The sequence below is a fragment of the Furipterus horrens genome, unplaced genomic scaffold, assembly GCF_987537825.1.
Source record: "Furipterus horrens unplaced genomic scaffold, mFurHor1.1.pri manual_scaffold_3, whole genome shotgun sequence".
In the NCBI taxonomy this organism is placed as follows: Eukaryota; Metazoa; Chordata; class Mammalia; order Chiroptera; family Furipteridae; genus Furipterus; species Furipterus horrens.
The window spans coordinates 175,064,364-175,091,344 of NW_028327173.1; the positions used below are offsets into that span (position 1 = coordinate 175,064,364).

Here is a 26,981-nt window from a genome sequence, read left to right on the forward strand (position 1 = left end):
GAGGAGGAAAAAAGGAAGGGGATATGAGAGGACAGCTGATATATTTCCAAGAGCATCTAGATACGCAATGCTAATTTCCCTCTACCGTTAAACCCAACTTGAAAAAAGGCGGACAAGGTTCGTATAAACTGACTGTGATGCTCCTTTTGGTGTTTCGTACAGCGCCTAACTGTAAGTTTTCTGGATAAAGCAAGAGCAGGTATGGGGTTATTTCACTTTGTAGAACCCAAGATGCCGGCCTTCCCCCTCCTCCCAAATTTGCCGCGGTTCTAATATGTAGGGATTCAGGATTTAGGCTGTTACGTGGATTGTGGATTGTGCTCCTCTCTCTGGCACCAGAAAACCTCACCTGAATCTTGGACAGAGTTAGCCCCCAAACCTATAGTCATTTAGAATTTGCCGCAGGAAATTGGCCGCTGGGACAAACAGGCAGGCGTAGGAGACGCGAGCTCGGAACCCAGACGCAGGAGTCTGGGCGGTGCGAGTCGTGGCCCCGCCCCTCGGTGAGGCCAATAGCTCGGGATGGGGCGGGGCGAGCCCTGCAGACGACATCGCGATTGGCAGGCCCTCTCGCTCAGCCTGCGAGGCTGCCTCGCCGTTCAGTTTACCAGAACCTCAGGCAAGTGAGAATGCACAAAGTTTGTCCGCTGCAGGGCACCGTAGTGGCTTTTACCCTGGCGGACCTGGATGAGTTGGGTTGGGCGCCGCTGCCTGGATCGGCTTAGGAGACCCTGATGGCTGCGGTGTTTCTAGTAACGCTCTATGAGTACTCGCCGCATTTCTACATCGCGGTGGTCTTTACCTGCTTCATCGTGACCGCCGGCCTGGTATTGGGATGGTAAGTGCCCCAGAGCTAGTGGTAAGAGACGGAGGGGCAAACAGCCAGCGAGTAGGGTCTCCACGAGCTACTGGGGGCATCGGAGCAGGGGCGCTGCGACGCTGGAGCACCTGGGGCTGTCCGGGAGCCGGTGCCGAGGGCTCCAACTGGCTCCGCAAGGGAAACAAGGTGGACACCATACCTGCATCACTGCTCCGCAATACCGTCCAGGAACGATCCCCGTCGCTGCAGGCAAACTGGGGTGGTGCTGGATTGAGGTATTTTATTTACCCAGCTTTGTTTCTGGGTAATAAAGCAGCCAGTAAGTGCCTGGTCTTGGTGTTGGGAATGAGGGCTTGTCCAAGAGGCTTCTCTCCAGGATTGGGGCCTACTATGTGTTCAGAGCATCCAGTCATCTGCGATACAGTGCACAACAGACATGGACAGTAAACAAGTTTTGATTGTTGTACTTCTGGACGGAGCAGTTGGCCTCAGCTTCACTTGTAACAGAACCCCATTGTATCATGTTTAGAGAAGCCTTATAGATAGAGCCAGTTGAAATCATTTAACTAGTCCATCCGTTGAAGAGAGACATGAGCTGGATTTTGAAAAATGAGTGTTTTGAAAAATAAATGGAGTGCAGTGCATGTAGTGGAGAATAGAACGCATTTCAGAGAATACGGCATGAGCAGAGGGGCAGAGGAGACATGTTAGTGAATAAAGTAGGCCGTGTGAAACGAGTTTAAAAATACCCTTTGATCACAATATAAGTGATTACTTTAAAGAAAGGATACAAGGCCTTGTCATTTTCTGACATCATGTGCCATCTTTAGGAACTAAGCAAAGTTTTAACATTTTTCCACTGCTCCCCACACTGGAAGCAGAAGAGCATAAAATTCCTTGTTTGTCTGTGGGGAAAAATTAAGACCAATTTTACACAAAATTTTGTTATTCTTGGCCCATCAGATTTTATTGCTATTGTTCTTCAAGAAAGTTTGTAATTGGTATTAGGACGCTGTTGCCCAGTTGAGAAAAATAGTCTTAACACGGGATTTTTAAATAACTGTAATGTTAATGTTGTTATTCTCTTAAAGAAATGCAATTTTTCTTTGCTAAGGGAAATAGGTAACTAGTTGATAATTGCATTATATCCTTAAATTTTAATTTTCCAATGGGCCAACTAATTAGATATCTATTGAGAAGAGGAAAATGAGTGAAGGCCATATTGTCAATGATGGCAGCAACTCTGTGAAGGGTAGTCAGAAGCATCATGTTTATATTAGTTAAGACACAGATGTTGGTATCAGACCTAGGTTCAAATCCTGGCTCAGCCAGGTTTAAGACTTGTTTGAAGACTTAATGATACTACATTTAGGTATGGCTTTTGTAAGGATGGAATTTCTAGATAATTGTAGGACTTTTGGAATTCTTGGATAAACTTTGCTGAGGCTGCAAGACCATGTCAGTGCTAGTCACTTTCATCTTGATTTGGGGCTAACCAGCCATCTTGAGCTTAACCCAACTATTCTCTCCATCTGGGTTAGCTCTATCCAGGTAGATAACCTTTTTACTAGCATTTACTAGCTAACCTAAGCCAAGGTCATGATTCATTGAGTAGAAACAATGAAAACCATCTAGCTCTCTTTGAGACAACTTTCAAATAGTACCCCAAGCAGAAGGTAAATCCATTAATCCACTATACTCTTCACCCTTGTCAATTTTTTTAACCTTCCAAAATATAATCTCTAATGGTCATCTGTCTTCTCTCTTATGATTCTTACCTCAATTCAGCTCTGAGTTTCTTTTCCATTGCTTATTTCCACTGTTCTCCTTGTCCCGCTGTGCTGTGTGGAAGTGGAGATAGAACAAGAACTTCAAACATAGAAATTCCAATAGCAATAGTGAAGAATCACGCAACTAGAAGTATGGTGTTTCTTTTTGACTACATGGTGGTTTCTGTGAACCCTAGCTCCTCACATTTATGAAACTTCTGCTATTTGCCAGGAACTGTGCAGAAAGGAGACCAAAAGGCCATATACGTTTTTTAACAGTTTCAAATAATTAGGGACCTTGACTCTGCAGCTACTCCCTGCTTCTTCCTGACTACAGGTTATTAAGCTATTGTCTCTTAGCTTCATACTACCATTATATATTCTGCTTTGTGAATCTGAGACAGAACCTCTTAATGACATTTTTTATTTGCTAGCTGGCAGCCTATGAGGCTTTGCCAGTAGGGGAGGGAGAGTGTAAGGCTAGCGGACAAGAGGACTTGCTGCTTGCTGTTTGGTTCTTTTTCTTGTCTGTCTTACCACAGCAATAGTGCCTCACTCCGACACTAACAGTTGGTCCCAGTTTTTCCAGTTTATAGTTTTCCACTCTTAGAACCAGCCTCATTGCACCTCTTCAAAGATATCAATACCCTTTCCTTAGATCTGAGTCTCTGTTATGTAAGGGCCCTTCCTCCAAGCGTCTAGACTCTAGTAACTCTTTTTCCTCTATTCCTTGTTCTAGGAGTGATAGTTGTTTCTTCTTTCTGTTCCTGGTGAATATTAATTTCTTCATTTTGCTTCAAATTGTTTATTTGAATCCCAGCTTCCTTCCCATCACTGTTGGTTCCCTGTATATTCTTCTTTATTTCACTTTGTATAAACTTCACTTCTTCCTTTATTTTGTGGCTTGATTCAATCATTTCTCTGAACATCCTGATCACCAGTGTTTTGAACTCTGCATCTGATAGGTTGGCTGTCTCCATTTTATTTAATTCTTTTTCCAGAGTTTATTTCTGTTCTTTCATTTGGGCCATATTTCTTTGTCTCCTCAATTTGGCAGCCTCCCTGTGTTTGTTTCTGTGTGTTACGTAGAGCTGCTTTGACTCCCTGTCTTAGGCTACTTGTTAAAAGTTGTATGGAGTGGGGCCTTAGGTATTTGCCAGAGAGGGGCCGTAGCTTCTTCACCACTTTGTAGCTCTGGGGGTGGGGGGCAGGTTGCAGACGGGACAGTGCCAATGCCTGGCTTCTGGAGGTTTGCCCAGCCCTTGCCCTATTTCCAGTCACTTTACCCGCTTCCCATATGTGACTGGCGCCCTTCTCACTGTTGCCCTGGTGGGGATTCCCAGCGTGGGTGGGTATGTGTACATTCTGAGTCCCTGCGGGCGCTCTAAATGGACTCCTGAGAAACCGGCAATTTCTTCTGCCACCTCAACCCTCACTGGTTTTTACAAATAGAAGTTACGAGTCTTTATCTTCCTGCTGCTGGAACCCTGGGCTGTGCAGCCTGGCCTGGGACTGGGATCGCTCACTCCCAAGGTACCCCTCCTGACTTTTATCCACCACACTTGATGGGCCTGCCCGTTTTGCCGCCGCTGGCACCTCTCCTTTCCACACGGCGTCTTCTCTGCCCCAACTCCAGGTCTCTGCCCCTCCTACCCATCTGGATGAATACGGCTTCTTTAAATCCTTGGTTGTCAGACTTTCGTACAGTTCTATTTTCTGGCAGCTCTGGGTGTTTTTTGTTTTGAGGTTAGTTGTAATTCTTGTAGTTGCACAAAGAGGCGAAGCATGTCTACCTATGTCTCCATCCTGACCAGAAGTTTATTTTAGTTTTTAGTTTTTACTTGTATCTAGAACCAACCTTATGGCACTCCTTCAGAGATATCAGCTGGCCAGAACTCCTACCAAAAATGTCTGGGTCCTAGCTCCTAGGGATCCCTTCTCTAAGTTTCTAACTTGTAATAACCCCCACTTTTTTCTCTGTATCCCCAGCCCTAGGAGTGATAACTGCTTCATGCTAGGATACCTTCATGTCCCCCTCTTGCTTTTCTCAGTCCTCCAGTACTTGGTTAACACTTCTTTATGTTTAAATAACTGCTGTGGTATCTGCCTTCCGCCAGTCCTGCCTGAAACATTGACCTTGACTCCTTCTCATATCTCTTGTCAAACATTAGGTTGTTTGTGTGTGATGAGTTTGGTGATGAGGTACAGATTTATCCTTAGGAAAGAATATGACTTTAGTTTGTATTTGCTTACGGTGCAAAATGTATGATGCATCAGCAAGAATTTTGTTGAAACATTTTAGAAGAAAACCCAAAACTCTAGAAATGGCATTTCAAACCTTAGTAGGGCCATAAGAACTTTTACTCTAACCCTTCTTTTTATAATTAAGGGTTCCAAATTTTAGAAATTGAGTTACTTTTTCCAAAGTCATGTCATTAGCACAGCAGTTCCCTCAGAGACGGCCCTCCTCCCCTACCAGGCATGTCCTCATGAATGGTTTGTGTATGCTGATCCAGTCTCAGTATCCAACTAGCCAAGTGAGACCATTTTTGGGAGACTGGGCAGGAGAGGAGGCCCTGCAAACTGTCTGTGTGTTTTCTGAAGACTGAAAGGATGATAAAAATTGTTTACTACTGAGCCAGAAACTACAGCCTCAAAGTAACTTTTATTCATGAGGGACTCCATGAGACTTCAGACACAAGGAATGGAGGTCAGTTCTGTTTTAGCTGCTGAAAAGAAGCTTAGGAAGTGTATGCAGAGTAAGATATTGTGTATACATTATGAAAAAATGTGGACAGAATTGGAAGCCCACAGGTTATTGCTTACTGCAAGTTTAAGCATTATGAACAAGTGCAACAAACAATTTAGAAATGGAAAAAAAACAGGATTATAAAAAATTCGGGAGGATTAAGTATAAAATTATAACAACAAAGAGAGTGGAAAATTCTCTTTGTGGAAAAAATAAGGAGGGCTCAGTTTATATAAAAGACAAAGTAATGAATGTTAAGAAATATTTATTTAGTTGGTATTTCATTACTAACAGTTGCCAAAATGACCTTAAGTGGAAAAAAAGATAAAGATGGAATTGATTGAGAAGAAAAATCGGTCAACTTTCTATTTTACTATTTTTATTTCTAATGTCATATCAGCCATGATCTGATACACAAGACATCGATGTCTTTTTCAAGTTTTTGATTAACCCTTTGAGTGCCAGCATCGCTGTGAGCGACGCTGACAAATTTTCCCAAAAGTGCCAGTGTCACTCCCAGCAACTCTTTTTTCAATGGCTATAAATGTAACTAACAATGGAATAATTCATATTTTATGTTATGTTCTCTTTTTTTGTACCTCAAGTTATATATTGATAGAACTTTTTCTCATGTTGATCCAAATTTTGAACTACGCATGGTCCTCAAAGGGTTAAAAATGTAGAAAAAGCCAGATGTAAGGATGGTGGCCAGAAACACACCACTGGGTCTACTTCCCAGTATTTTACAGAACCATTTGTCAGCATTTATTATGGATTGCTGTTTAACCAGTCTCCAATTTTAACCTTATTCCCAAGCACTTATGCACATTGGCTTTCAAATAATACATTAAAGACAGAAATATTGGCCCACATCAACAAGTTGAAATTGTGAAAGTTGTGGATTTTTGTACAGAAATTAGCATGTTCACGCTGGGTCAGGCATGTGAAAAGGTTTAGGATTATACTAAGCTGAAAGCTCAGCCTGAGTCATCAGTGTATCAGGTGCCCAAAAAATAGCTTACATGATCTTCGAGTACATTAAACGTAATGTTTAGGACAAGAGGTGTGGTCAGACTATGATGTCACTATTACACAGTGAATTCTACCTGGTGCACCACCCCTCTTACCCCCCAGGGCATGAGGATGTCAGGGGACCAGGGCTGGCAAAGTCAAGTATGGGCCTTGGCTAAGTGCTGGCTGCTCTAGCCATGCTTGGCTAACTGCTTTAAGAGGACAGGAATACTAAAATGTCTGACATTGTAACTGAGAAATGTAGCAGTTTTAGGACATAATTCAGATAAGGCAGGAAAGAAAAGCCAAAGAGCAAAGCCATTAACCTTAAAGGAAAAGGTTAATAACTTCGTGTTAAAATTAAGAACTCTGTTTATCAAAAGATACCATTGTGAGCATGAAAAGACAAGATGTAGAAGGGGTGAAGATAAATCCAACAAAGGGCTCATATTCAGGACATTGAAAGAATTTCTATCAATAAGCAAAATAAAGACAGACCACTAGAAAACCAGGAAAAGTACATGACAAGGACTTTCACAAAAGACATTCAAGTAACAATAAGCATAAGAAAAAGTGTTCAACCTCACTAATCATCAGAGAAATAGAAATTAAAACAAGTGCAATATCATCACAACCTACTATGATGGCTAATAATGTTCTGGCAAGGATACAGAGCAAAGGGGAGCACTTATTCATTGCTGGTGGGAGTGTAAATTGACAGTACTACATAGAACAGTTGTTAAGCATTATCCACTAAAGTTAAAGAAGCACAGACCTTGTGGCTGAAAAATTCCATTCCAGTGTACACCTAACAGATGCATGTATGTGCACTGAGAGTCTTGTATGAAAATGTTCACTATGCATTATTTATATTGGCCAAAAAGTGAGGGCCACTTAAATGTCCATTAAGAGTAGAATAAATAAGCAAATTATGATATGTTTACACAACAGAATGCTATACATCCACAAAAATGCACTAAGTATACCTTTATGGTTGAATCTTCAAGCAAAATGTTGTAAAATAGGAAATAAAAGTATACACAGCATACTTCCTCTTATATAAAATTCAAAAGCTAAATTACAGTACCCGAAGTCAGTACAATGGAGAGGGAAAGGGTAATGCATGGAAGTTGACACAAGGAGACTTTCTGAGGACATCGTTTTGATTTTTAACCTGAATAACAATTACTTTGTAATTCACTGAACTATGTTTTGTGTACCTTTCTGTATGTATATTATCCTTCACAGTAAGAAGTTTACATAAGATAAAAAGGTCAAAGATTAAGCAAGATTCATAATACTAATTTTAAAAGATGTATATGAGTTAAATCAAGGGCCTTAGGATATTAGAAAATGTAGGCCTAAGATTATGCACGAGGCAGAGAAATAAAAAACCTAGAGAAGTGAATTTCTTTTAATTATAGGTGTGCTTTGTCAACTCTCGATGTAATGCTGGGCCAGGCAGCCCTGGATAACCATGCTTAAAGAAAAGCAACACTTTACCTCTCAAATTATTTGTTTCATTCTGTAGCATATACAAAGCCAGAGAGCATTGATTTTATGTAAAGATTTGAAGACATTTTTTATATTAAAATCAGATATATCATGGAGACTATAAAGCATATTACAAAGGAATTCCATGTTCACAAGAGGCCGCTTCCAGTTATTTCCCCAAAGCCCTGTGTTTTGAAGTTTCTGACTCCTGTATCTTTAAGAATTATTTAATTGAAAATTTTAGGTCCAATACAGTCAAGTACCTGAACTACAGTGCTTGAAACTACAGTAGAAATTAACTCTATGAGATCTGAATTCTAGCTTCTACTGCTGGTAGTGTGGGTATAAGGATCCAGGCAGGGGGAGTAAAGAAAAAAAGGGTGGGGGAGGTAGGAGAAGAATTAAAATGATGAGGAAGGGGCCAGAAAATGTGATGAGTATGCATAGCGTGGTTTTTCTTCATTTGTTCTTTTCACTCCACGGGATGAAGGAAGGAAGGGGGAGGTGCTGTCTTATGGCTGTCATAGGAAGGTTATGTCTTGTGTCCTGCCACTCTGTATTCCTGACTGAACCTTCAGAAGGCGCTGGGGCAGTGAGCACTGGAGGCAGAACCTGTGGGGTAATTGATTCTGAATGTCAAAGAGGAGAAGTTACTGGATTTTTTCTCTCTCTAGTCCTTCTGCCAACTCTTAAGTCTACTCCATCATCAGCATCATCATTGCTAGCACTTATGTAGTGCCAAGCCCCGTTATAAACTTTTACAGGTGTGGTAACAGTAACACAGGGGTTGAAAGATTGCTTAAGGACACATGGCTATTGTGTCGTACCAGTATTACTGATTTTAGGAGGAAAGCAGTTTTGCTAGTATGATGTGAACTGAACATTTTTTATTGCTATTGCTGCCCTTTACCAGGTTAAGTTCCTTTACATTCCTAGTTTGCTGGTAGTTTTTATCAGGAATAGACAATAGATTTTAGCTAGTACTTTTTCTGCATGTATTGAGATGATTGTATGTTTTGTTTTTTTACTCTGTTAATATGGTGAATTACATTAAAATTTTAATGTTATGCTAAGCCAACCTTGCATTCCTGAGATAAACCTCACCAGGTCATGATGTATTAATCTTTTTATATATTGTTGGATTTAATTTGCTAAGAATTTTTGCATCTGTGTGTCTGATTGATATTAGTCTGTAGTTTTCTTGTACTGTCTCTGTCCCTCCTCTGCAGACTTCAGTTACATGTCTATTAGACTGATTGAAGTTGTCCCTGAGCTCACTGATGTTTTGTTGTTCGGCCTTTTCCCCTCTGTGTTTCATGTGGGGTACTTTCTGTTGCTAGATCTTCAGAATTTACTAACCCTTTGATCTGTAATGTCCAATTTGCTGTTAATCCCACTCAGTGTATTTTTCATCTCAAACATTGTATTTTTCATCTTCAGCAATGGATTTGGGTCTTTTTTCATATCTTTTATATCTCTGTATAATATGCTCAGTCTTTATCATCTTTTATAAGTATAGTTAGAACAATTATTTTGATGTCCTTGTCTACTAATTCTAGTGTCTGTATTGTATCATTTCTGGGGTCTATTTCTGTTGATTAGTTTCTCTCCTCATTGTGGGTCCTGTTTTTCTGTTTCTTTGCATGCTTGGTAATTTTTTATTGAGCACTAAACACTGTGAATTTTACTTTATCTGATGCTGGATGTTTTGTATTCATAGAAATATTCCTGAGCTTTATTTTGGGGTGCAGTTTGGAAATAGTTTGATCTGTTAGAGGCTTGCTTTTCAGCTTTTTTAGGCAGAACCAAGACAGTCCTATCCAAATGTTATGTAAAATTAAATTCATCAGGAGTGAAATTTTATTCCATTTGTTGATTTTATTGGCTTTTTCTTGACACTCAATTTATTCATCTTGTTTTGAAATTTTAGTTTGCAATCGAAATTTTAGTGGAAGTTTTCTCCCTCTATTTATTCTCATCCTTGCTTTTTAACCATTTTACAGTTGCCTCCATGGAGATTTCTAGACAATCCCCTGCTTTCTAGTCAGAGACCAGGGCTTATAGTGACAGTTCTATCCCCTATTGGTATTGTCCTAACCCAGCTCCTGAATTCAAGTTGTGAACCTGGCCCTGGCCCTTGTCTTGAGTGGACAACCTATAAGGCCCTCTTACATGGGAAGACTCAGTTACCACTGTCTACTGCCAGACTTAGAACCCATGAAACCATGGCATAAGCCTTACATATTACTATGTTTTTCCCTTTTCGTTCATAAAGATGTCTTTGAGCCTATGTCTCTTCTTTCCAACATTTTATTATTACGTTTTTCAAACATACAATGAAAGAATTATACAGTAAACACACATATGCCCATCACTTAGGTTCTATATCAACATTTTGCTCTAATGTCTTTATTACGTGTCTGTCCTGATCCATCCATCCTTTTATCTACACATCAGTCCATCTTTTTTGTTGATCACTTCGAAGTAACTTATACTGTACCCAAAAGCATTGCATAGCTAGAGTTCAATATTTGTTTTTGTTTTTAGTAGTTTCATTGAAGTAGTATTTATTTACAATGTAATGTATGAATATTAAGTATTATCAAACACATCACCTGTACAATTCAAACCTCTATCAAGATCTAGAATATTACCATCACCAGAGTTTCCATATCCTTTCCCAGTCAGTCTGTATACCCCAGAAGCAACCATTGTTCTGCTTTTTATTTCTATCATAGATGACTTTTGCCTGCTCTCAAATTTCATATTATGGAATCCTAGTATGTACTCGTTTGTGTCAGGTTTCTTTTGCACAGCATGTTGTTTTTGAGATTTATCCATGTGGTTGTAGCAATAATTTATTCCTTTTCATTGCCAAGTTCTTCTGTTCCTTTGTTTACTCATTTCAGCAGGGCCTTTTTTAAAAAAGATTTTATTTAGAGAGAGGGAAAGGGGAGGGGGGCATCAATGTAAGAAACATCAATTGGTTACCTCTCACACACCCCCAACCAGCGACCAGCAACCCAGGCATGTGCCCTGACCGTGAATTGAGCCTGTGACCTTTGCTTTGTGGGAGGACTCCCAACCAGAGAGCCACTCCAGCCAGGGCTCAGTGGGGTCTTTTTATTTCTCTTTTTATTTTTGTCTATCACTACTAAGTGCTTGGAGAAAAGAGAGTACGTCCAAGTATGAACCTAACAGGCAGCTTAACCTAAACTCCCTTGGGTAAACTAATGTGTGTTCATTTTCAGTTATTTTATTTAAATTGAATAAACTTAGCTGCTTTCTTATTTTATAAAGAATCGAATTTAGTGAGCCCTGGCCAAAAAGCTCAGTTGGTTAGAGTGTTGTCCTGATATGCTAAGGTTGCTGGTTCAATCCCCAGTCACAGCACGCACAAGAATCAACCATTTAATGCATAAATAAGTGGTGCAACCAATTTTTGTTTCTCTCTCCACAGTCCTTCTAAAATCAGTAAATAAAATTTTTGAAAAAGAATTTAGTCCCTTTTATTTTCCTTCTAAATCAATTTAGTATGCATTAATTACATTTTTAACATGAAATGTAAAAGGAGAAATATGCTATATAATGTAGAGCTATATTTGGTGTTTATAAGTTCTCTTGTCCTATAAATAATATCAAATAGTCTGCATATTAAATACGTATTTGTTTTTCATATCATTATAAAAATTTAATAATTCTGTCATGTTTTTGCTGTTACATTAGGTACAATTTATAACCGATATACTCCTTTGTTGTTAACAGTAGAACTCAGTTTCGGGAGTATGTTGATTCAGCCATTAGAACAGTATATTGCAATTGTGTGGGACCTCTAATCTCTCTTAGATTAATTCTCTAATATAATGTAAACTGAGTAAACTAACCTCTTTTTCTGATACTTACATTAAAAAGATTAACTAATGAAGCATACATTCTACACATAATAAAGTTTCAACCTTTGTCAAAATTATGTATTAATTTATTTTTACTTTTCTTCAGGTTTGGTTGGGATGTTCCAGTAATTCTGAGAAATTCAGAAGAGACCCAGTTCAACAGAAGAGTTTTCAAAAAGCAAATGAGACAAGTCAAGAATCCTTTTGGCTTAGAGATCTCTAATCCATCTTCAGCTTCAATTACAAGTTGGTAGCTATTTTCCAAAGATTTTTTTTCTCTGTGTCCCCTTTTTAGCCTTTTAATTTTCTTTCTCTATTGCTTTCTTTTCATTAGACTTAACAAACGTTTATTGAGCACATGTTTTGTTCCAGGAGCTGTACTGAATACTTGGATACAAAGATTAATAATTCACAAACCTTGCTCCTAAGGAATTTATCAACTAGCAACAGAGGCATTTGAGAAAAATAAAGTATCACAGGTGTTGATAGGAGAAGTCTGTTAGCACACTGTGCTATTTTCATAGGTCTTCAGTATAGTGGGAAATGTAAGAATGGTGTAGTAAAACTATACTTAATGTAAGGTTGCTAACCTTCTGAAGAATAGCTGTCTTATAATCTGAAATTATGGTATTTTGGTATAAAATTATTTTGAGAGAGGGTAATAATAGATGGTAGGTGTTTGTACTTGTAAAGAAAATTGTTTGCAAGGCTGTCTAGGAACCAGTGCAGTGAAAGAGAAGGAGTGTGTTGGGGACAGGTAAGACAAGAGTCGAGGACGACTCAAATTCTTTGCTCGAGTCCTTCATAGATAGGTCCTTTCACTGAGGTGAGGTATACAGGAGGAACAGCAGGTTTTGGAAAAAAGGTAATGAATTCAGTTTTGAACTTCTGGACTTGTAAATGCTTTTGTGACAGTTCAGTAGAGATATAGAATAGGTATTTCTAGATATAGTTCTGTAGCTCTACAAAGTTTTCTTGGTTGAGACTCTATCACCTTTTTACTTCACATTTCTGGTATTTAAAAACAAACAACCCAAAACTTTCTCAACTTTTCATCTCATTCTAGCTACTATCCTATTTCTCTTTGTCCCTTCCCAGCCAGGCTTCGTAAAAGTGGTTTGCATTTGCCTTCTCCTTTTAGCCTGCTCTCCTTTTACTCCTTAGTGCAGTATAGCCTGGTTTTTACCTATATGAGGCCTGTCCAGAAAATATCCAGCCACACTCTATGAAAAATAGAGACATTTATTGAAGATACAAGATACAAGAAGCATTGTATATAGAATAAGGACACCTCAGTCCGCTTCAAAGTTGGCATATGGGGACCTCACACAGTTCTCCCAATAGCTGCCCCGTCTTATTTTCCTGAACCTCATCAGTAGTCTGAAATCTTTTCCCTTCCAAAGGTGATTTTAGTTTTGGAAAAACCCAGAAGTCACAGGGCACCAAATCTGGGCTGTAGTGGGGCTGAGTCACCTGGGTGATTTGATGTTTAGCCAAAAAACTTCATGAGATGTGAGGCATGAGCAGGCACATTGTCATGATGAAGCTGCCAATCACTAGTTACTCATAGCTGCGGCCTTCTGAATCATCTGAATAGTTTCCATAGAGGAATGTTCAAGCATAACACAAAATTTGATGCAGATTTATTGTTCTACTCAGTCATTTTGAATGTGACAGCCACACAGTACACATGCTCGCTCAACCCTGCCTACCACCCCCACTGACTAGTACAGTAAGTCGTCATTGTTTACACACGCACATTCCAGTCCACTCTCCTTGGCTGCCAGGTTACATCAATATTGCACAGACAGACCTTGTATCCCTCTACTGAAATGACTTTCTTCAAGGTCACTAATTAGCACTTATGTTCCTCATCTTGGACCCACAGCAGTCATAAAATTTACTGGATGCTTTTCAGGCCTGAGTTAGTGTTCTCTCTGCAGTGTTTAACAGAGTTGACCAGTCCTTTCTTCTTGACATCCTGCTTCCTTGCCTTCTGTGAACTTTCTTGCCTCGTCATCTTCCTGCCTCTAACTTCCAGAATCAGTTGTCAAAAATTAGTGTACTCAATCAATAGGGATCATCAACCTTAAGTTGAGTTAGAATGAGAAAATAGAAAATTTCTTACTCTTCTTCCTTAGCTATAAATACTATACTGTGTATGCATGCATGTATGTATGCATGTATGTATATGTATGTGAATGTGTGTGTATATATGTATGTATGCACACACAAAATCTATGAATTGAAGGGAACTAAGGACCTTTTTCCCATAATAGTGGATAAGGAATTCATTCTGTAACTTTTTTACCAAAAATTTGGAAAACCAAATTTTATGATACGACAGAGAAAACTAACTTATTTAGAAAACATGTTGAATAAAAGGTACAGGATAGTGGTGATTGGTTATTTCTGCCCTATGTGGCCATGCACTTGGACCTGCTATAGTTTCACATCTGACTCTTGAGCAGGACCGCCATGAAAAAATTCCACTAGTACAGGCCCTGGTATGTAGCTCAGTTCCATAGAGGGCCGTCCCAATGTGCCAGGATTGCAGGTTTAATCCCCAGTCAGGGCACATACAACAATCCACCAATGAATGCTTAAATAAGTGGCACAACAAATCTATGTTTCTCTCTCTGCCCCCCACCCTTCCTCTCTGTCTTAAAGAAAAATTCCAGGCGCGCCAAGTGGTTCTTGCCACAGCATGGGTCCACAAGCCTGGAGCCACTGAAAAAGTAAGAACTGATACCTTGTGGGCAAACAAACACAGCATACTTGAGAGCTAGAAAGTGTCAGGAAATCCATCAGTCTGATTTAAAGGCAGAAGGAGTTTAAATAGAGCCTGCCCTGTAAATGTCAGAAGCAAATGAAAAGATATCTACTAAGTAGAAGACTTCTCAACTATGCCTAATACACCAGATGCTAACCAATAGTAGCATTACTGAAGTACATGAAAAAAAGTTTATATGTGTGGACTTACAGCATGCTTATTGAAGTATTTTACTTTTTATTTTTTTTTTTATTTTTTTTTTTTTTTAATTTTGGTTTTTCAATTACAGTTATCCCCTTTTCCCCCAATGTATTTTACTTTTTAAATACCAATGCATAGCATTCATTATCTGTCTTCTATGGGGAAATAATGAGAAGGATTTTGGTGGGAACTGTACTTGGCAGAATGAAATTCATGTGTTTAAACTGTGGAACAGTGGGTATAAAGATGTCTAACCTGAATATTGAAATAATATTCAGAACAATAATTGTGCCATTTTAAAAGATTATTTCATTTGATGTATAGGTAGTTTTAAAATTCAGGTATTTTGTGTTTTGTTTTGTTTTTTTTAATCACTCTATCCAAGGTGCCTGGCACATAAAGGAGGGAAGGGGAACATCTAGAGGCCTGATTCACTTGGAAATGAACCAGAGGATAAGTTTTAATCTTAGTCGTTTAGTTCTGTTTACTAGGGGTGGGCTTGGGGGATTTTTGTTGTTGTTGTTATATAATGATACTGTATTTGGATTTATGATGTTTCCTGGTCCCAGTGTAGAGGTTTTAATGAAACTGAAAGTAGGTATTCAGGACAAATTAGGTGAGTTGTATTAATTCATTTCAGGAATTCTGCTGTCCTTTTGTAAACAGCTTCCTTGTATTTTGACTTAGTCACTCTGGTAAAGCTAACATAAACAAAAGGGTTAAGCAAAATGACAGCATTTTTGGAGAAATTTGAACCTCTATTCATTGCAACCTAAAATTTTTATATCCCAATATCTGGTTTTACTATCCTTATGAAGTTTGTGGCTTTTCTGCCCCATTGTTTCTCTTTTTTAATGGTTCAAGTCTTGACTATAGTCCTGATTTTTTTCAGTGTTTTGCAGGGTTGTCTCTTACACTGTCTGTTACAATCCATTTGGTTGTTATAGGTGGGCAGGTGAGGGCAGTTTGAGAGAAATCACACCCATGCTGCTTCACTTCATGTGAATTCTGGATTTTCTGCGTTATGTTTATATTCCAGTTCTGCTAATGTTATTGACCTAAGATGTCGTTGTGCGTGCACTGAATTTTAGAAGACTAAGAAAATATAAGAATGGGAATTAAATATAAGGATCTTTGCAGAAACTCAAGGGAGAATAGTTTTGCCTATGGGTATTTGAACTATTATCAGTTAATGTAAATCAATGTATTCTTAGTCTATGTAACAGACAATTTTATGAAAGATTATAGAAAGCAAAGTTTTATAGATTCTGTAGTTCTTTTTCATTTACTTATCATATTACTATCAGAGATGTTATATTAAAGTCTGGTTAATATCCAGTTATCAGTAGTTGCTGCCACTCCACATTTTAGTCAAGTATACAAAGTCTATAAACAAGTTTTATTTAGCTCTGATTTTCTGGAATTCTGACTCTTTTTACAAAGCAAATAGACTGGTAGGTGTGTATGTTCTGTAAGTTGAGTTTGTTTTTTTAAGGCTTATCCTTTCATTGTTCTTTTTTAGTGTAAACAAAAACATATATTTAGATATTGTCTCCTGTGAGATAAACAGTGGCATTCTATATGCAGGATGGGGCAAAAAGCAGGTTTACAGTTGTTCATATGGAAAATAATACAATAATAACACAAGAATAAACGCTGTTTTGCATCTCACACCTGTAAACATACTTTTTTTCTACACCTTGCTTTTTTCATTTAAGATATACCCTGAAGCTCTTTCGACAGTAGTACTATGGTTCTAAAGTGACATAGAGAAGAGTATGTATGATTTTTAATATATATATTTTTAAAATTTGTATTAATGGAGTTTTTCTTCAACTATTTAACAGCTAATTGAAAAAAATAGCTAATTGAATACTCCATTCTTGAATTAATACCTGATGATTGGAGTCATACAAATGTGAAATCAAATTTTGTATCAGTTATGTATACAAAGTTTCTGTCAATTAAAATTTTTGCTTAACTATGATTAGAAATTTCTCTTTGTCACTGCTACTATACATACTCAGAATCTGAGAATTTGTACATGGTACAATATTTGGTATCCTGTGGATCATCTGGTTGTGTTTGTGTATCTCCTTCTAATACATTCTCTTGATCACCTTTGAAAAGATAGGTAATGCATTAATCAGAATTCCTATTAGCAAGAAATAGAAACAACTCCAATAAAGGGATATTGAATAGCTTACAGGCTTGCCAGTAGGCTTGGAAAACCAGAATCAGAGACCAAGGCTCTTCAGCCAGAAACAGCTGTCACCAGAAAGGGTCTGGGACTGAGGTGGGTCTACCCTGGCACAGTCCGGAATGTGCGGGTCTTGACTTTGTGCAGGAAAGATTTCATGGTTTGAGTGCAGGTGATTTTGAGAGTATGTTTTTTAAAGCTGGGCACAGTGACACAAAGCAAAGGCTTAAGATCACAGCAACAGGGGTGAGCCTCGACTGAGCTGCCTAGACTCAAGGGGAAAAAGTCACAGTAACACAAGTGCTCCAGTCTGGGCTCTGTGGACTCAGGAAAGGAAGCCACAGTAAGCCATGCTGGGCTGTGTGAACTTGGGAAACAAATTACAGTAATAGAAGTGAACCACACTGAGTTGTGTGAATTCGGGAAAGGAAGTCACAGAGGCAATAGGACCGCCTTTGGAGGCAGGTTCAGGGGGTTAGCCCAGACAAGTTGCCACTGTGTGCTGCCCCCCTGGTTTTAAGTCTCCTGGGAACCTTTAGAGCTTAGAAAGAAAGTAAAAGTACACACCTTGAGGAAAGGTGGGCGTGGGCATGCTCAAGCAAGAGCACACACTGTCTCCTTGATCTTGAGGGGTTTTATTTGTTTTCTAAAGGTGGGAATTTTAGGGGAGGTCTCAGGAGAGGCTCTCAACAGAATATGCAACAGCTTTCCAGATGTGTCCTTTAATATGCTGATGCATCAAAATGAGCATATAGGGGAGTTTGGGATCATTCTCTGGTCAGCTTCACCACCTGGGTCTCCCTCCCTGACTAGGGTGATTTAAGCTACTTTCTCTGTGGTTGGGGAGGAGAGGTATAAACCATCTGCTCCTGAGTGTCTTCAGTTAGGAAAGATAGGACCTTGTGATTTATTAACAGGCTGTTAATTGCTGGACATTGTTTAGCTATCTTGTTTCCCTCATTTCACTTGGAAGAAATTTTCCTAGCTGCTTCTTGTCCTGCCTCACAATGACCAAAAACATTTGCTTTTGTTTTAGCAAGTACACCTCTGCCACTGATCACAAGATGTCACAGCTTGGCGCTGCCAGCAATGAGACACTGGATGGGTCTGCACTTGAGCTTGATATTGCTACAACTGCCACGAACAAGGGGGGAAAATCCTATAGGTGGCACATAATAAATCCTAATTAAGGCATAAACATATAGGTAAAACTATGTAATGTAATTTGTCTACTTATAAGTTACATATCCTCTTAATCAGCGCTACTCAAATTATAATATCTTATTACACTGAAAGCAAGCAAATGAATGAGGACATCACTATTAAACCCTCCTTGTTTGGGAATCCTCACTCTTTCCTCGGTATTTTGCATATTACATGGGACATTAACTGTGTGACAAGAATGTACATTAAAGTTGTCAAGAATGTATATTAATGTTGTCAGTGTGTATATTAATATTAGTAAAGTTCAGTTTCTTTTAAATATTTTTCCTACTCCAGTGATCATCTTGTGTGTATCCGCTTTCAGAGGCAGCTCTGCTCTGCTTTGTAGTTACAGGGCTGTGTATTTGTTTTTGGAAACAGCTCTACTGTGTCCTGCAGTTAGGGGTATAGACACTATTAGAGTGGTAGGTTAACAACAGTGAACTGTGTTTCAGTTTTGAAAATCTATATGGGAAAAGTGTTGAAGTCAATAGAAAAATTAAGTTGATCATTTCCTAGCATAAATGTATAAATAATGAAGTTTACTGGTAGTGCTTCAAAATTGTGCAGACATTAAGGTTTTTATACCTCCTGTTTTAGAGATGAGTTCCTTCATACCCTTTAATGAGTTCCTTTAGCTGCCAGCAGCCTGGCCCACATCCAAAAAGAAGCTTTTGTTACTCACTGTGTATAATAGTATTAGAAATTACGTTAGGTAATTTTCTTCTCTTTGTCTTCTTGTTTGTTTTCTACAGCTGGCATAACTTTGACAACAGATTGCCTTGAAGATAGCCTTCTTACATGCTACTGGGGGTGCAGTGTTCAAAAATTATATGAGGCTCTGCAGAAGCACATTTATTGCTTCCAAATAAGCACTCCCCAAGCATTGGAAGATGCTCTGTATAGCGAATATCTCTATCAAGAACAATATTTGTATCCTTTTATCTTCCATCCATTAGGACATGGAAATTTTAGACATTAGACTTTTTATGGATAAAATAGACTGTTGCTAAATTACTATTGATCACCTTTGGTATATTATTGTATTTTTGGTTATAGTGACAATTTACCTTTACATTTTCAAAAAGTATTAAAAAGGACAGCAAAGAAGAAATATATTGCCAGTTACCAAAAGATACTAAAATTGAAGACTTCGGTACAGTGCCCAGATCTCGCTATCCATTGGTAGCCCTGTTGACCTTAGCTGACGAGGATGACCGAGAAATATATGATATTGTAAGTAATTTTAAAGTTTTGGAAGCATTACTTGTAAGTGATTTGGATAATGGTTCTTAATTATTTAGTGATATAGGAAAAAGTTTTATTTTAATTTCTGAGGGTATACATTTGGCCTGGATACATGTGTTTTTTTTGTTTTTTTGTTTTTTTGTTTTTTTTTAATGAATACCTGGGAAGTATACCTGTATGATTTTTATACATGTAACAGCTCCTTCAGTGTATGACTTTTTTTTTTTCATATGGGTTATTAGACTATTTAGAAAATAAAAGCTGTATTATGCAGGGGTGGTGAAAAGTAGGTTTACAGTTGTAATACAATAATTAATAAATAATAATAATAATACAAGTATAAACTCTGTTTTCATGTATTCAGAACTATAAACCTAGTTTGGCCTACCCTGTATTTGAATTAAGTTAAAATCATCTGTCATGTTGGTTACATAGAAAAGTCTGTTGGGAAGCATATTTATTTTTAACATTTTTAGCCCTGAATAAATGAGCATTATAGTGTAGAGATCTAAAATGCTCCATTTTAAGACAGTATCCACTCTAGTCTTTGCATGTTTACAGTCATCTTGTTCCCATCATAGTTTTTGCTGCACCTGCATCTTATATATGTTTGGTCCCTATATTTTCAGTAATTATAGTGATAATTACTCTTCTCATTATATTGTAATTATTTCTTTAGTCTGGTAGTTTATCCCTATTAGGAAAATAAAAGCATCTGAGAGATCTAAGAGGACCTGAGCCCTGACAATCCTCTAAATATGGTAGAAGGTTATACATGAAATAAACTTTTGGTGAAATCGTATCATGGCAAGAATGACCTTATACACAATTTACTACTTTTCTGAAGTGCATGATATAGATATGTTTATTAATAAAGATATAGTAACATCTTTATGAACTTTGTAAATACAAAGTGTGTTCACTAACATTAACTTATTCCTTCCAACAACCTTGTGTATTAGAGCAAATGTCCTCATAAGGACTGAAGCAGAGTATAAAGAAAAAAATGTCAGTCGTTCAGGAAATGAGAGGTGGGTTTGATCACGAACCTGTGTAGTTCTGTGCCATACCCACCCCCCACCCCCTTTTTTAACAGGAATATCTCCCGGGAAACAAGCGTGCATTGAATTTGGAAGGTGTAGACCCTTACTGAGAAATCTAGACCCTGCTCACATGCGGTTAAGCCAATTTAGGTTTTGGGGTTTTTAATCTTAACAAATTGAAGTTCCATTGAACTGAAGTCAGCTTGTTCTTTTTCCAAATAAAAGACACACCAGCAGTAGTGTATTTTCAGAATCTACACAGTGCCTGAAACACAGCAGGTACTCAGACTTAGTCAGTGTGAGAAAAGTCATACCAAGCAACATCAGTGAGCCTCCTTCGTTGCCTGTGCATGAGGAAGTGTCCATGAGAGGTCTGGTATCTCTCCCACCTATTGTAACAGTAAAAAATCGCATTTCAATAGTGTTAGGAACCAGTTTGATATTATAGGTAGATAAAGGAAAGCAAGGATTGTTACTGCAAGATTTTGACTTTTAAATTTTTTTTATTTTTACATAATTACATTTGTTTGTTTTCTGTATTACTCAAACAATTCATGTTTATGGCAGGAAATAATACTAAAAAATCTAGATAAGCCAAAAGGAAAAATGGTATAATCACTTTTATTCCATTATCCAAAGATAACCACTGTGAATATTTGTCTGTATCTTTCCAAACCTTTATGTATGTAATTTTTAAACAAAAATGGGATCAACTGGTACACACTATTTTATGACGCATTTCTATTTAGTATTATATTATTAACATCCTTTCCGCATGAAATATATCTGTACAACTACATATATATTTATAACTAGCATTATAGTAGCTGCAGAGTCTTTTAATATTAAATCAGATGACAAGATTGTTAGTATGAGGCGATAACATTACTATCTTTTACCAATTGTTGATACAAAATTGACTTAGTATTAAAAGCCTTTGAAGCCATTGCCAAATTAATAAATCCTTGTAAAGCTGTAAAGAATATTGTATGTTTATAACTATAGTAGGGTGTTTTTTAAAAATCTTTTTATTTGGACATAATTTCAAAAACTTGCAAATATAAAAAAGCAAAAGAACACCCATATATCCTTTATCTAGATATGCTGTTAATTGTTAACATTGCACATTTTCATTATTAGTTGCCTTATATGGTAGGTATATATATGTGTATAGATATATTTTTTAAATGAATGATTTGAGGGTAAGTTGTATGCATGATAAGTTTTTACTCCTAAATATTTCAGTGTGTATTCCTTAAAAATAGGGATGTTCTCTTATATAATCACAATGTATTTATCAACTTTATAAATCTAACATTGATATAATATTTTATTTTATATAATCTTTACCTTTATTCCAATTTATTAGTTGATCTAACAGTATTCTTTACAACCTTTCCCCTTCGGTACAGATTCTAGTCTAGAGTAGATACTGTATTTGTCATGTATCATTAGCCTTCATTCACCTGGAATATTTTCATAGCTTTTCTTTGTCTTTTATGACATTAGCATTTTTTGAAGAATACAGTCACACACACACACATTCTTTTTGTAAAAAAGAACACTTCTCATTTTGTTTTGCTGGTCTTACATCATGGTTTCACTGGAGCCCTGCATGTTCAGCCAGCATCGTGCACAGGTGGTGGCAGTACGTGTCCACAGGGCCTCACCGTCAGAGGCACGCAAGGTTCTCTCCTGTCACCGGTGATGTTGCTTTTGATCTCAGTCAGCGTGCTGCTGTCTGACTTCTCCACTGTTCCCTTTTTCCTTCCTTTGCAGATCATGCACAGTCTGTAGGGAGGTACTTTAAGACCATGCAAGTATGTCCTGCTCTTTCCCAACATTTTCCCCAGCATAGAATATCCATGGATGGTTCTTACTAGATTTTATCTTTACCATGATGGTTGCAAAGTGATTAATTTCCAGCTTCTGCCCTCCAGTCAGTCTTCATTCAGTAGTCTCTAAGTGAGAGACCTCCCTTTTTTTTTGTTTTTTGTTTATATGTTTTCTTGTGGTTTAATTACTGAATTTAATTATTTTTGTGCTCAAACTGTTGTCGCCTGCCAAAAAATGAAGGTTTATAGTAAAACACTGTGTTCATAAATTACTTGAATTAGTTCTCCCAAAAGTCAAAAACTGTGGTAAGTGGTATACTCAGATGTAGCTGTTTTCTGTATACCTTCCCCTCACTCCCGCACCCCAATCCTGGAGACAACCAAGTTCATTGTCTTCATTATCTTCTGGTTTCTCCTTCCTCCTTTCCCTTCTTTTCTACACTGAGGTAGCACACACTGTGTATGCTGTGTATGTTCTTCCTTCTCTCACTTCACAATATCTTTTAGAAATCAGTGTAAACCAGTTCATAGAGATCTTCTTCACACTGGTTTTGTTTCCCCTTATAGCCACCTAGCACTCCGTTGTACGTAGGGTGAACAGGTACCCTTCATTTAATCTCCTGTGTTTGGACATTCAGGTAGTTTCCAGTATTCTGCACTAACAAATAATCTTGTTACAACAACCTATGCGTATGTATTTTAATATTGTTGAGGTTGTATCGTCGAAGGGTAAGTGCATGTCATTTGTTCCGAATTGCCAAATTCCCTTCTATCGGGGTTGTGCCTTTGGAGTTGAACCTTCTTTTTTTTCTTTTTACACGTTTCCACCAGCAATATATATGAGTGATTATTACTTTATGGAGTGTATTGACAAACTTTTGAATTTTTGTTAATCTGATGGTATAATATGGTTTCTTAATGAATTTCTGATTTGCATTGATCATGTTGTGTGTAAAATTAAACATATTTTAATATGGTTAAGGACCGTATTTATATCTTTTGTGAATTGTCTCTGCATGTTTTTTGCCCATTTCTCTAGGGGATATTTGGTCACTTTTCAATTTTTAAAAGTTGTTCATAAATTAGGAATATTAACTCTTAGTCTGTGATATACATTGTGAATATTTTATTCTAGTTTGCCATATATCTTTTAACTTTGCGTATGGTGCTTTTTGTGATGCAAGTTTTTAATTTTTATGTAGTCAAATTTATCTGCTTCTGGGTGTGAGTTATAAAGTCTTTCCCTACACTGAGACTAAAAAGGGATGCACATGTTTTCTTCTAGTACTTGTATAGTTCTATTTTTTGCAATTAGATCTCTTATGCTTTTGGAGTTTACTTTTGTGTATGGTATGAGGAATAAATCTAATTTTTGTTTTTTCCAAGTAGCTATTCAGTTGTCCTAATACTTTCATTAAAAAGACTCTCTTTGCCCCATGATTTGAGATGCCACCTTTACCATATTTGTATATATAATTGGGTCTGTTTCTGGACTGTTTATTCTGTTTTAGCCATTTGTCATGTGCTAGTACCACACTGTTTTAACTTTAGAGGCTTGGTAGTTTGTTTTAATATCTGACTGGGCTTAGCCCCTGCTAATAGCCTTCCTTTCAGTATTTTTCTAAGAATAGTATGTGTCATTTTTCCTTGTGAGAATTTTAGAGTCAACTCAGGTATAAAAAAGCTTAATGGTATTTTTGTTGGAATGACATTAAATTTGTAAGCAAGTATAATTAAAATAACTCCGGCAAAAAATATATTAAAAACTATAACTGGTTCCTCTGTAGTGACTGATTTAAATAAATTATTGTAAGTTATCCAATTTATCAGCTTATTATTTTTATTTGAGACACATTTTCACATATCTGTGAAATAATATTAAGAGGTTAAGTACTGACTGGTGTTCAATTTTTATTTTAGATTTCCATGGTGTCAGTAATTCATATTCCTGATAAAACTTATAAACTATCCTGTAGAATATTATATCAATATTTACTCCTGCCTCAAGGTCAATTTTATGATCTTAAGGTAAGTTGTACCCTGTAGTCTTATCTTTGTCTCTTTTGTTTGCAGTTTCAAAGAATGACCATTTATAAAGGGATAATATTTTTCACTTAGTTATCATGGAAGTTAGCTATTATTTGCTATTGGATTTGCTAGCTCATAAATTTTGAGCATCTCTTATGACCGCCCCTCCCCCCCAGGTTTAAAGAGTAATTGCTATTTGTAATTGTCTTTAAACTTGTTTCTTTGATTTTCAGCAACTGTTCATGTCTGCAAGTAATAATTCCACTCCTTCCAGCGATTCCTCTCCTGAAGAAAACAGCACAGACCAAAGTTTGTTGGAAAAGGCCGGACTATCTGAAAGTGAAGTAGACCCTCCAGAGGAGAACAGCAAGGACTGTGTTGTTTGCCAGAACGGGCCTGTGAACTGGGTGCTCCTGCCATGTAGACACACATGCCTGTGCGATGGCTGCGTGAAGTACTTTCGGCAGTGCCCGATGTGCCGGCAGTTTGTTCAGGAGTCTTTTGCACTTTGCAGCCACAAGGAGCAAGATAAGGACAAACTGAAAACTTCTTGAAGATGTTGTTACAGCTGAAAAGTATAATTTCCACGGAAGGTGCAGAAATTTGTGTTCTTGGAATTAATCATAACATGGAACCTACAGTGTTGACTGACAGTGAAAATTCTGTTTTAGCTTCATATTTGTACAGTACCTGGATGATGAACTGTAATTATTCCTTCCTATTCCATGTGGTAAATACTGGAATGCCATCTGTGTTAATACATAAAAATGCATTGAGTTCTTGAGAAGAATGTAAATGTTTGGCCTTTTATCAGCTAATATCAATTAGAAAAATTCCAAAAAGCAATTCATCTACAATTTGAGGAAGTAAAAGCCTTAAGATTTCTGAATATTTTTCCTTTGCCATAATCTAGAGTGCAATTGGAAAAATTAAAGTAATTGTATGCTTCCCAGTTTACGAAGGAGTTGAAAAGGGCTTCTAACTATAAGTCCTTTCCTGAAATATCAGTTTTTATAAATATCCACCTGTTTGTTTCCTAATTTTCCTGATAATCATAGGTGCATAATACTCAAGTGTTAATTTTTAAATATAGATTCTTAAATTATAAATGCAAGATACAATTCTTGATTGTTCTTAGTGTGTCATAGGTTTGAATGATACTCATTTATAGAAAGCAGATATATAAAACAAGAATAATAAAATTTCTTGGATAATTAAATTTACTGTCATATATGATTAGATTAGCAGGCTGTGATATACCAGGGAAGATCTTAATGCCTTACCTTAGATTTCCTCCTGTACAGCAAGTCCATCCAAAACTGGAAGGATTTAGAGCCAGAAAAATCACTAAAAGAAATGACTATTTTTTCCTAGTGTGTTTTTATTCTAAATAAACCCCATATCCTTCTGAATGGTAAATTACTTTGTTTATTCCTTGTTATATCCTCCTAAGAGTTGAGGGACCTAATGGGCAAAAAGGCCGCACCCCCCATTCTTTCTAAGATGACTAAGAAGAAAAAGGTGAATCAGAGCATCTTGTGTCTTCAGTGGAAATTGCCTTCAATTCACAAAGAAATTAGATCATAGCAAATAAACTGTGACATTCAGGGAGATTTTCAAGCTATTTTTGCCTGCCTGTATTAAGAATAATGTCTTATCTTTGTATCAGTGTTTTTACATAGTATTATTCCATTCTAATCAAATATAGCACTCTCAAAAAGGCATTACCTATTCTTCATTCTATAAACCAAATCAAACTTTTATCTACATTCAGTAGCAATGTAAGAAATACCTTCTAGGTGCCAGATACCTTTTAGGAGTCTGGGCTACAAAGAATCAGAATAGGCTCCTGGCTTCAAAGTATTTGTGCCTGAAAGGAGCTTTGGTGGCTTATTAGAAGCACAGCCCCACCTCAGAAATCCCTCACGCCCTGTTCTAACCCTGCCACTGGAAGCAGGGCAGTCAGAAGCTGCAGCCCCGGCTGTAGTTAGCTACCATTATAACCACTCATCTGAGGAACTCACTTTGTGGTATAAATTGGAGAATATTCAGAGATCATGTCCCCCATTCCAGCCCTCCTGCTTCCCTTTACAGATCTGCTAGTACCCAAACTGTCCTGGACACATTCTCCGATTCCACCTGTAATCTTACTCCATTTTTCATAACTTTTTTTTATTGTAGTAAAATACACATAAAATTTACCATTTTAACCATTCTTAAGTATACGATTGAGTGGCATTGAGTACATTTACAGTTGTACAACCATCACCAGTATCCATCTTCAGAATCTTTATCAACCCAAACTGAAACTTTATACCCATCAAACAATAATGCCACATTACCCCTTCCTTCAGTCCCTGGTAACCACCATTATACTTTGTGTATTTATGAACTTGAGTATTCTAGGTACCTCATTTACACGGAACCATAGTATTCGTCCTTTTGTGTCTGGCTTATTTCATTGAGTACAGTAGTCCTCAATATTGCGGTTCACTTATCGCAGCCTCACTGTATCACAGGATTTTTAAAAATATTACATTTATTTATCACAGATTTTTTGCTATATCACGGGATTTTGCAGTACTGTAAATGTATGTTGTTAAAGTTACATAGGTTTGAGAGTGTAGAATAAATGTAAGGTTCCTACTTAGCGGGGGGTAGGTCTGGAATGTAATACCCGCAGTAAGTGAGGGGATACTTACAATGTTTTTAAG

At 37.4% G+C, this 26,981-nt stretch overlaps 1 protein-coding gene across 2 annotated transcripts; it reads left to right on the forward strand.

The window, feature by feature from the left end:
* The first annotated feature begins 594 nt into the window (after positions 1–594).
* Positions 595–25,686, forward strand: CGRRF1 (cell growth regulator with ring finger domain 1). Of its 2 annotated transcripts, XM_090272049.1 has the most exons (6): positions 595–838; positions 11,843–11,982; positions 18,869–19,046; positions 19,202–19,349; positions 24,160–24,267; positions 24,501–25,686. In XM_090272049.1, exons 1-6 carry the CDS (start codon positions 735–737, stop codon positions 24,819–24,821), a joined length of 999 nt encoding a protein of 332 aa, XP_090128175.1. In that variant the 5' UTR covers positions 595–734; the 3' UTR covers positions 24,822–25,686. The 2 variants fall into 2 exon arrangements, with proteins under 2 accessions (XP_090128175.1, XP_090128176.1); XM_090272050.1 differs by lacking the exon at positions 24,160–24,267.
* The last annotated feature ends 1,295 nt before the right edge of the window (positions 25,687–26,981 follow it).